General features: G+C 44.0%; 2 protein-coding genes across 3 annotated transcripts; both read left to right on the top strand.

The window, feature by feature from the left end:
• Nucleotides 1–283: 283 nt before the first annotated feature.
• LOC311320601 (ribonuclease P protein subunit p25-like protein) lies at nucleotides 284–3,182 on the top strand (the record flags this gene model as incomplete). Its single annotated transcript, XM_084452388.1, has 2 exons — nucleotides 284–355; nucleotides 2,610–3,182. The coding sequence occupies 2 exons, from the start codon at nucleotides 284–286 to the stop codon at nucleotides 3,180–3,182; spliced, it is 645 nt and encodes a 214-aa protein (XP_084308514.1).
• Nucleotides 3,183–4,755: 1,573 nt separating this feature from the next.
• On the top strand, nucleotides 4,756–8,081 carry cox5aa (cytochrome c oxidase subunit 5Aa). Of its 2 annotated transcripts, none has more exons than XM_084452422.1 (5): nucleotides 4,756–4,892; nucleotides 5,819–5,935; nucleotides 6,259–6,380; nucleotides 7,673–7,794; nucleotides 7,915–8,081. In XM_084452422.1, exons 1-4 carry the CDS (start codon nucleotides 4,820–4,822, stop codon nucleotides 7,784–7,786), a joined length of 426 nt encoding a protein of 141 aa, XP_084308548.1. In that variant the 5' UTR covers nucleotides 4,756–4,819; the 3' UTR covers nucleotides 7,787–7,794; nucleotides 7,915–8,081. The 2 variants fall into 2 exon arrangements, with proteins under 2 accessions (XP_084308548.1, XP_084308547.1); XM_084452421.1 differs by having other exon boundaries at nucleotides 7,673–7,790; nucleotides 7,915–8,080.
• Nucleotides 8,082–11,339: the final 3,258 nt, after the last annotated feature.

The raw sequence follows: 11,339 nt of genomic DNA, 5'->3' as shown, positions 1-11,339 counted from the left end.
CCAGGTGGGCAACGCCAACATCGACACCCAGGACGTCCAGATCCAGGCAGGGTTATACACGTGACCGGGACTGGGCAAGGCTGAGAGGACGCATCTTTGTCATGGATATGTACAGTACATCAGGAGCCTCCGTGGATTTAAGGGGCACAGACCTGAGACAGGATGGGAGGGACCACCTGGCCATTCCAGGGCGATATATCCAGATCAGAAAAATGCTGCTTCCTTTCCCTCTGCTCCCACGTTTTCCTATTTAAAAGAAAAAGAAAAACAATATTACAACCAAATGAAAGGAACAACCCCCTCCTACCTCCAGGCCATGGTCAAACCCTACAGCCCCTCCTACCGCTACGCTCTGGTACTTCGGGGCGACTGGTTGCCCCGTCACTCTGAGGCCCCTGGGGTCGATCAACATGGTCATGGCTCTTGTCCTGGCCCCGCAGTGGTGGAACGAACTGCCCACTGATCAGGAAAGCAGTCGCTGCCCATCTTTCGCCGCAGTCTCAAAACTCATCTCTTCAAGAAGTACTACCACTATCCTCACTCTTAAGTACCTGTTGTATTTTTAGTTTGCTAGTTTCCTGCACTTTGCTTTCAGCACTAGATTGTGCTCTTAGTCACTTGTTTTAGAAAGGAGATGCTAGAAAGGTCCTTGTGATTTCTGGCAAGTAAAGTACATTGCAATGCATGGCTTTTCCTACGTTAAATACAATTATTGTAAGTTGCTTTGGATAAAAGTGTCAGCTAAATGACTGTAATGTAATGTAATGTAATGATATTGTGGGATCAATATTGATGACATTGTTTCATGATGTCATTCTAAAAAGATCTGTCTGGCACATCTCAAAACAAAAGTTACATACGAATTCAAGCGGGACCAAATGTTGACACTTAAATCAGGATTAGACATTCTGAGAAATTGTTTGGCCCTATATTGGACTATTGAGACAGTGGTGGTTTCCGTACTTCAGATTGTCCTCCCTTAGCTGAACCATTCCAGTGATTTGCCACAAGGTGGAGATCTACATCACAGCTGTCTCACATACAATGTGAATGTGCAATATGTGAACCATGCAGTGCTCCATAGTGGAGTGTGGCCAATCTCCACAAGGGGGTGTTATATACAATTAGGTCATCCACTTGGCATTTATCTTTCATGGATTCATGAACCTAAAGAAGAGTCGGTTTGTGTGTGTTTATGCATGTTTGTTTGTTGCAACACGCACATTTGTGTATCATCACTTTCTGCTCATTCTATACTGCTCTCCTATAGGGACTGCACCCCTGCGCTCATTATACATGTAAGGATGGCTGACTGACTGACTAAGTAGCTGACTGAGACTGGCTGACTGACTGACTGACTGTTTGACTGACTAACTGATTGATTGACTGCCTAACTGATTTATTGATTGACTGGCTAACTGATCGGTTGATTGATTGATTGGTTGATTGATGGACTAACTGATTGATTGACTGACTGACTGACTGACTGACTGACTGCCAGTGCATATTCTGTGAGGTGGAAATGCAGCATTACAACTGTGTACTGACTCCATCTGAGACCCACAGCTGCCTCATCTCAGTGCTCATCCTCCAATCGGCATTCATCTCAGTGCTCATCCTCCAATCAGCATTCATTCCAGTGCTCATCCTCCAATTAGCGTTCAGCTCAGTGCTCATCCTCCAATCAGCATTCATTCAGAAAGCATCTGGCTCACTAGGAAGATGAACTGTAACTTGAATGCAAAAGGAGCAGCTGCCTTTTTTCAACCTAATTTCAATCTATTTTACTCATGCCTCGTTAGAGGCTTTTCACCTGGATGTTTAACCACACACACACACGCACACACACAAAACTGTTAAAGAGTCAACATACACAAATACTCTCTCTGTATGCTGATGTGTGCATGTTAACCAATGTATAATATTGTTTTGTACCTTTAAGAGAGCTCTGGGCTTCATGTGTTTGGTTGGCAGCAGCTGTCCTCAATGTTCACCTAATAGGACCTCTCTCTTACAGTGTTAGATAAGAGAATATTCTAATCATCACTCTGGAAACAACAAAAATTGATTCTACAGATCATTTGAAAAGCTGATCCATTCAAACTTAATGAAGGTTTTCATTAAAGGATTAAGGAGAACTTAGGGTATGCGGACGATTTTGAAGAGTTTTGAAGACAAAGGTGAAATTTAATTATGTTGACAATCTAGGCTACACTTTGCTGCTCAATTGAACTGTAAAATATGCCTATGAACTCATTTGGAAACGTCACGCAGAGTGCTTCTCAACCTGGTCGCTAACTGCACTGAAACAACACATAGCGTGACCAACAGAGTCAGAACGCCCAAAGTTCCAGTTTTCAAGTGAAGAGCTTGATACCTTCCGTCCTGAAGATTAAATCATCCTTACTGGAAAACTGTTGAGCTGGTTTGTGCGTTTAGAATTCCTCTCAGTTTAAAGAACAGACATGTCCCTGCCCAAAGCCATCATAGGAAAAATAGACACTATCACATGCAGCACTGCATGTAGTTTTGACAGTACGGATCTCCTCCCATCTGCCTCGCCAGTCGCGGCACTAACACCCTGCCTTTCTGCTCCGCCACTGGAACAGAGTGGCTTCAGAAGGGTCACGGGCACAGAGGAATCTCCTTGCCCGATCCCGGGACTGGACCGAGGAGTGCTTGAGATGCGTGTTAAAGAAGGAAGCAAGATCAGAAACCTGTTGGGATTTGCCGCCGCTCGCATGCAGGCTGATGGAGTGGACGTGGGTCGCGTGAGGGGATCGAGACAGGTGGTCTTCACGGGGTCAGGCCGGGGGCTCACGAAGACCGTCACCTGTGCCGAGATCCTGAAACGTAAACTGGGTGGGCTACACCAGCTGTCTAAGCTCTACTACAAGGTGATGAGTGAGGTACGGGAAGGTGTGGAGTCTGGCGGGCCCAGGGTGACTGTGCATAGAACTGTACCTGCCATCGGCATCCTGCTCTCTAAAGACCCTCTGGATCCTGCTGAACCGGGGTACCAGCCCCCTCAACCCCTGGCGGCGCTGTCGGAAGACAGGGAAGAAGCACTAGCTCCCCTGGCTGGACAGAGGACCCTTCACACTTCCTGCTCACAGCACAAGCAGCCACCTGATGCAAAGAGAGCCTGTCGGGAAGACCGCTTACATCAGGCTCCGCTCTAAGTAATTGAATAACTGTGAGGAGTGACAATTCATTTTTAGGTTGATAGGTTCAAAATGCTAGAAAATTACAAAGTGACTTACATTGTATAATGATGTGATGATCAAATGTAATAAATGTATTCATGTTATCACCATTGATTACAGTTTATGACTGTGGTTTTATGTCTAATACAATTATTGTAAGTTTCTTTGGACAAAAGTGTTTACTAAATGACTGTAATGTAATACAGTAGGTGAATTAATAATTTTTTTATTTGCAATAACGACTGCACAAAAAGACGGAGAGATAAAATAGTGCATTTCATACACATTGGCAACACAATGCGCTTAACAGAGAGCAATGGGGGGTTGGGCATACAAAACAGTTCACCCAGGGGTTCCCTGACCTCTCAACGAGACGATCGAGCAAACTCCTGGAAAATGTTTAAGTCTATTGGCTAGGAACATTTACAGGGCACTAAACATGGGCTACATACTTACATACGAGAGACATGACTATCAGTAGCTATAGTTACAGAGATGTTGCCTCCATAATAGAATATTTAAGTGTATCACATAAGGCACAATAAGCACTTAGCAGACTCCTAAAGAATATAGAGTAAACTAGGCAAAGCCGCTAAGCAGAAGTGGGGAAACGAGAAGCGGGGTGGGGTTGATGACCTGTTAGGGACAGCTGGCGACACGTAGAGGGATGGAGCTGGACACGTGGGTGGCAAGAGGCCTCTTTGGGAGCCATGGGGACCTTAGGAGGACCTAGACCAGGAAAAGGGGAGGTGAGGACTTCCCGGGACCTGGGTGTAGTACAAGAGGGGGAGACACTAGGGAGGAGAGAGAAAGACAGGGTTAGTAGCCGCACTGGGTCTTTACAGCAGTGAGGGGGATTTCTACCGGACACAGGGAGACAGGGGGGCTTCCACAGGACCTGGTTAGAGTATAAGAGGGAGAGACACTAGGGAGAAGAGAGGCAGAACAGGGTTAGCAGCATGCAGAGCCACATAAGCAACACACATATTCATCAAACAATGCCAGTCGCTAAGCAACACACATCTAGATATACACACAGCATAAAAAGATATAGGTTACACCAAGGATGTACACGAAAGATTCACTAGCATGCTGGAGGCTGCCTCTCTGTGTCACTAGGTCCTGGCTAGTGATTATAGGCGTGATTGAATAGGTAGGTTTTAAGATCTTGCTGAAAAATATCTATAATTTCAGCCCTTCTTAGGTTCTCTGGCAAGGTGTTCCAGAGGTTGGGGGCATAGAAACTGAAAGCTGCCTCTCAGTGTCTCTTGGTCTTGGTTTTTGGAACTGTTAGGAGTTCAGTAGGCCTAGTTGTAGTAGTAGTAGTATATATATATATATATATATATATATATATATATATATATATATATATAATCACATGTTGTTTTCTGTATTTCTGTGATTTTCTTGATTTATTTACTTCTAAATAAGTACTGTGAAACTGTGGATCTATAAGCATTTCATCATTGCCTATAAAAATGTAACGTTCCAGGCTTCACGCATGCGCAGATAAGCGCCATGATGAACGTGTGGTCGCCAGACGCATCCAAATGCTAGTGCTAGCTAGATGAGCTAGATCAGCTTGGTTCAGGAGCTGCTTTTCTCCCATCATGTTCAGAGCCGCCGTCCGACTCTCAGTCTCCGGAGCCCGGAGTTTAACGCGTGTACAACCCCGGTTTCAAGGTATTTGACAATTTTAGTATAGGTTTTTAATTTTATTTCATTACCAAACACGTGGTTCGTGTCGAAGTTTGAGCGGAAATCAGTGTCGGCAGATAGCTGAGCTACTCGCTAACAGTTAGCTAGATATTGGTTTAGCTAGATTAACGTTAGCATATTTCGATGGATTATGGAAAATAGTAATTATTCGTTACCAGGTGTTTCGAAATGGGCCTAGATAGACCTTGTATACTAAGTTTTTTTGATGACGGCCTGTCTTGGCTAGTATTCCTATGGACTTGAGCAGTGTCCTTGCAATGACCCACTTAACATTAGCTCGCTAGCTAGCCGGCTAACGTGTTAATATGTAGCTAATGCTAGGGTCACTTGATTGGCCCGTCGCGTCAGATGAGATGATAACTGATTAGATGTACAGTAGGCCTACTGTAGTTAGAAAGCAAACATGCTCAGCAGCAATATATGAACACGCTGGTCCTGGCTTGTCCAACAGATCTTCAAATGTCCTTGCTGGCTAACATTCATGTGTATGGTAGCCAGAAACCCATACTGCCGGTCACGTTTGCTAAGCTAACGTTAAACTTAAGCAAGCATTATTGCTGATTAGCTAACCTTCGCTATTAACATTAGGTTATGGTTGTTCTATTGACCTATTTGTCAGCAGTCTACTAACATTACAGCTCATTTGGTTGCACGGTTTCCTGTAGACCAGTTATTAGAAAATGTCATGTCACCAGGCTAGCTACGTGTACGTGGATCATGCAAGTACACTGGCAAAGAGCCAGCTGGAATCCACCCTAGCCAGCAACCTTTCCAAGTTTACCAGACAGCAATATGTGCCAACATGTGTCTCTTGAAGTCTTTGCGGCACTGTATTGTCTCTCAATCAATTATTCATGATTCATTTATCTGTTTTCTATGTTATCCTGCAGCCCCTCTGGCCTCAAGGTGTTACTCGCATGGGCAGACGGAGACAGATGAGGAGTTTGATGCCCGCTGGGTCACCTATTTCAATAAACCAGACATCGATGCATGGGAACTGAGAAAAGGTGAGCATGAACATGACCAGAGACAAGTTTCCTCAAAACATTGTTGGACTTGAAGCTTGTTCTCTTCAGGTCTGTTTCGGGTCAGTTGGTGAAAGATGGCACAAGTGCTTCTTAGACGTTTTTCGGGAAAATCAACCATGATGTTTACCTACTATTTACGTTTATTGTGGGAATAATGATTAGGACTGATCTGTCCAGGTGTGCAGTAAAATAATGTGCACACGTGTTATGGAATTCCTTGTCAACTTTTTAGACAGGCATATTCTTCATTGTTGAAGAGGAATCTGTGTTGAGTTATCTAACAAACTTGCATTGTTTTCCAGGGATGAACACACTGATCGGGTACGACCTGGTACCTGAACCAAAGATCCTTTCCGCAGCTCTGCACGCCTGTCGAAGGTTAAATGACTTGGCGAGTGCTATTCGTATTTTGGAGGCTGTCAAGGTGAGAAAAATGTCTCTCTTTAATAGTATTAACCTCCACGACCACGCAGAGCGAGAGGTTGTTTTAGGTGGCGTGCGTGCCTTTGTTAGCATGATTACACAAAAACTGCTGTGGACCGATTTTCACGAAACTCGGTGGAAGGGTGGAGCAGAGCCGAAGTAAGGGACGGGTCCACGGGCCACCCAAACACAGCCGGCCATTCGCCTCCATTCACTTTTATGCCTCCGCCAGGCTGGACTATTGCAATGCACTCATCGGGATCCCTAGTAGTAGCCTACAGAAACTCCAGTACATCAAGAACAGCGCTGCTAGGATCCTGATGAGGGTGCGCAAATATGACCACATCACCCCCATCCTAAAGTCACTCCACTGGCTCCCCATCTCACTCAGAGTTGAATTCAAGGTTTCCCTCCTCACCCACCAGTGCATATACGGAAATGCCCCCCCCCTACCTCAAGGAACTCCTCACCCCTCAGACCGCCTCACACACCCTCCGCTCCTCCACTGCCAACCTCCTCGAACCTCCTGGGTTCAAGCTTAACACCATAGGGATGCGAGCCTTCGGCACTGCTGCTCCCAGGCTGTGGAACGCCCTCCCTGACCACCTCAGGGAACCTCAGTCTGTGCATACTTTCAAGAAAGACCTTAAAACCCACCTCTTCACAAAAGCTTTCTGTTGACCGTTCTCCCATGTCATCTTTCATCTATCTTTTTTATTTTTTTATTTTAGTTATTATTATTGTATTATTATTGTATATTTTTATTATTGTATTACCTATGCACTTTGAGATTTCTCTGAATGTAAAGCGCACTACAAATAAAATGTATTATCATTATTATTTGAGAAGTTGCGCTATTATTATAGCAATAGCCAGGGGAAGTTGGTGTGTCACGTAATGCCATAAAGCGTTTCAGATTTTTTCCTGCAAAAATAGCGGCCCGCTACACCAAACCAATTATTTCAAGAAGCATTCGGGGGGAGGGGTGTGAACGAAAGAGGCAACATTCTGCCTATTCCAAGGCAGTGTACCATCAAAATAATTTTGAATGTTATTTTAAGGGAAAAAAACTACACCTTTAAGTCTAACGAGGTGATGTATTGGAGATGTTTGACCATTATAACAAGTTTCCCAAAGCATTAGTGAGACACATTTTAAACAAAACAGGATTCTAGGCAGCAGCGGGCAATACCATAAATGCTGCTGCTCCTCAAATCCTTTTACTCCCAGTACAATCTCTTGTATACCTTTGGTCAAAGCAGTTGCCTTACTCTTAAATGGTTGTTTTCCCAGGACAAAGCTGGCCCTAACAAAGAGATCTACCCATACCTCATTCAAGAGCTGCAGCCCACCCTGGACGAGCTTGGAATCTCCACACCTGAAGAGCTTGGCATCGACAAAGTATAAAAGAGTAGGTATGGATATTCCCTGCCTCTTATTTTAAACCAAAATAAATCAGTAGGTATGGATATTCCCTGCCTCTTATTTTAATCCAAAATAAAACAATCTACCATTCTTCTATCTGTTTCTTCCAGCTTTCTGTGGACTGTTGACGTCACTGGGACACGGAAATCCTGTAATTTTAAGTTGGTGCCTCGCATAATACAATGTGATATTTAATTTTGCCTTTATTAAGTTGCTTGTAAAATATTGATAATAAAGGAAACATCTGTATGTAATGTCACAAGTGTTTCTGGTGTTGTCAATTGTTCCTGGATTTATATTGAATGTTTTCGTCAATTTCTCCCAATAGTCCAAGAAATAAGTTTGGTAATTGTTCACTTATGAGTACAGTCATGAAAATCGGCATACTTTTCGCACTGATTTTTTTTTCATGAAGCTTATTTAGTATAAAGTAATCATTCACTCAAAATGCATCCAATTAGAATGTTAATATGTAGTTTGAATGATACACCGGAGATGAGACAATATTTCTTCTCCAACTGCCCACATGTTTGCAAATGTACTGTATTAAAACTCACATGTACATACGTATTCACTCCCTTTGCTATGCCACTGCATCCTGTTTCTACTGATCATCCTTGATGTTTCTACAGCTTGATTGAAGTCCAACTGTGGTAAATTCAATTGATTGGACATAATTGGAAAGACACACCTGTCTACATATGGTCCCACAGTTGACGCTGCATGTCAGAGCACAAACCAAGCCATGAAGTCAAAGGAATTGTTTGTAGACCTCCGGGACAGGATTGTATCGGGGCACAGATCTGGGGAAGGGTACAAAAAAGATTATGCAGCATTGAAGGTTCCAACAAGCACAGTGTTCTCCATTTGTAAATTGAAATAGTTTGGAACCACCTGGACTCTTCCTACAGCTGGATGCCCGGACAAACTGAGCAATCGGGGAGAAGGGCTTTGGTCAGGGAGGTGACCAAGAACCCGATGGTCACTCTGACAGAGCTCCAGTATTCCGCTGTGGAGATGGGAGAACCTTCCAGAAGAAGCACTCCACCAATCAGGCCTTTATGGTAGAGTGGCCAGCCACTCAGTCACAGGAAGCCACTCCTCAGTAAAAGGCAAATGAGTCCACTTGGAGTTTGCCAAAAGGAACCTAAAGGACTCTCAGACCATGAGAAAGAAAATTCTCTGGTCTGATGAAACAAACATTGAACATTTTGTCCGGAATGCCAAGCATCATGTCTGGAGGAAACCAGGCACCTGGCTAATACCATTCCTCTGTGAAGCATGGTGGTGGCAGCATCATGCTGTGGGGTTGTTTTCAGCGGCAGGAACTGGGAGATTAGTCAGGGTCGAGGGAAAGATGAATGCAGCAATATACAGAGATTCTTGATGAAAACTTGCTCAAGATCTCTCTGGACCTCAGACTGGGGCGAAGGTTCACCTTCCAACAGGACAACAACCCTATAAGCACACAGCCAAGATAACAAAGGAGTGGCTTCGGGACAAGTCTGTGTCTCAAGTCTCCTTGAGTGGCCCAGCCAGAGCCCAGACTTGAACCCGATTGAACATCTCTGCAAAGATCTGAAAATGGCTGTGCACCTGACGCTCCCCATCCAACGTGATTGAGCTTGAGAGGATCTGCAAAGAAGAATGGGAGAAACTGCCCCAAAATGGGTGTGCCAAGCTTGTAGCATCATACTCCAGAAGACTTCATGCTGTATTTGCTGAAAGGTGCTTCAAAAAAGTATTGAGTCAAGGGTGCGAATACATACTGACGTGATATGAGTGTTTTACTTTTAATACATTTCTAATAAAGAAAAAAACAAAAAAATGTAATAAGGCTGTAACAACAACATGTGGAAAAAGTGAAGGGATATGAATATTTTACGGATGCACTGTAGATAGCTACTAGACATGCCTTTTTGTGCACAGGGCTACATTTAAAGTTACATTTCAAAAATAAAAAAAACGTCTTCAAAGCAATTTTCTAGATGTATTTAGTATTTATTTGCTTTGTGCAACATTCAAGATCTTTCTCCTCACTTATATGATTAATCGCTCGATGGCCAAGCACCCATACAGCCTACCAATCTGACCTATTATCTGTATAATGTCTAGTCTTCATTCTAGGCTTTCCATTTGTCTAAACTGTTGGTGTCTGACATGAGGACCAAAGAAAATATAAAACAAAGCTGGCCATCATGAGCCAGAGAAATATGAACAAACCACTTTTTTTTTTATTATCGATTTTGTATTGTAATTCAAACATGTCCATACCCGGGAATAATGGTGCATTCGTTTATAACTGGGAGGTGGCAAATTGCGACTTGCTACTAGGAATGATTAAATAAAACGCTGCATGAACTCGCACTTCCTCGTCGCAAATTCGGATATGTTTCTCAGCTCCCAGTTGCCGGCTGATGTCAATATCATATAATATCATATCATTCGCTATAGCTCGAATGCACACAGGTCGGAGGTAGGTATTTTGCCACTTGCGACTTGCCACGTCCGACCACAAACGAACGCAGCACGCCTTCAGGTGTATCAGAGCTGGTCGTGGCTGCATCAGCATGACCGCAGTTTTGGGCTGTAGTCGGTGCAAGTGAGGAACCCTCAGCGCTGGATGTTGATGGGTAGTAGAAAACATTGGCCCTTTAATTATGTCACGCTATCAAGTGCGAGTCGTAGGCTACTCTCGTCTGCGTTGTGTTCAACAGTCAATAGTATTTGGCGGCGGACTGGAGAGACCCATCTCTCAACAGTTCGTTCACCCAGGACAGGATTCAAACCCACGTTCGACAAGCTCTCCGGCCAATAGGGACGTCCCTCTTGGAGGGTCAGTCAGTGCAACTTTGAGTGAGTTTTGTCAGCTACCCACATTTCACTCGGTTATACGAGGCGGGCTAGGCTACTTAACGTCAACTTCAACTTGAGATTTCGATGCGACCATGGTAGCAGCCAGATGAAATAAATCTCCTTTCCTGGCAGCGACTGTAGACTAATGGGTTTTAGCTCATTAAATGTCACGGTTACCCTTATGTGCAAGTCATGAGCTAGGCTACTTAATACATGATCTAACGTCAACTTCCAACTTTGACACGTCCACGGTAGCACCCAGATGAAATAAATATCCTTTGCTGGCAGCTACTGTAGACAAATGGGTTCTAGCTAATTAAATGTAATGCTTACCCATCATGTGCGAGGCATGGGTTAGCCTACTTACTAGGCTACATGATGTAATTTCAACGTGGAACTTGAGAACCCGACGCGTTCACGGTAGCAGCCAGATGAAATAAATCCCCTTTGCTGGCCGCTACTGTAGACATGTCCGGTGGCTTCGAGCTAAACTGGGATGTGCGCGAGAACGGGGGTGCATGTGCACAACTCAGCAGTCTAGACTTGCCAAAAAATAAAATTACAGATAGGCTATCTTTATTCCTATATATTGGGCAATACTGATGGTCATCAATGTGTTATGCATCACTTGATATTTTATGAAATGAAACAACCTGGTGGGTTGAGGAAAGCGAACCAG

This window comes from Borostomias antarcticus, assembly GCF_949987555.1.
Source record: "Borostomias antarcticus genome assembly, chromosome: 18".
Classification (NCBI taxonomy): Eukaryota; Metazoa; Chordata; class Actinopteri; order Stomiiformes; family Stomiidae; genus Borostomias; species Borostomias antarcticus.
This window is presented reverse-complemented; position numbering and strand designations above follow the sequence as displayed.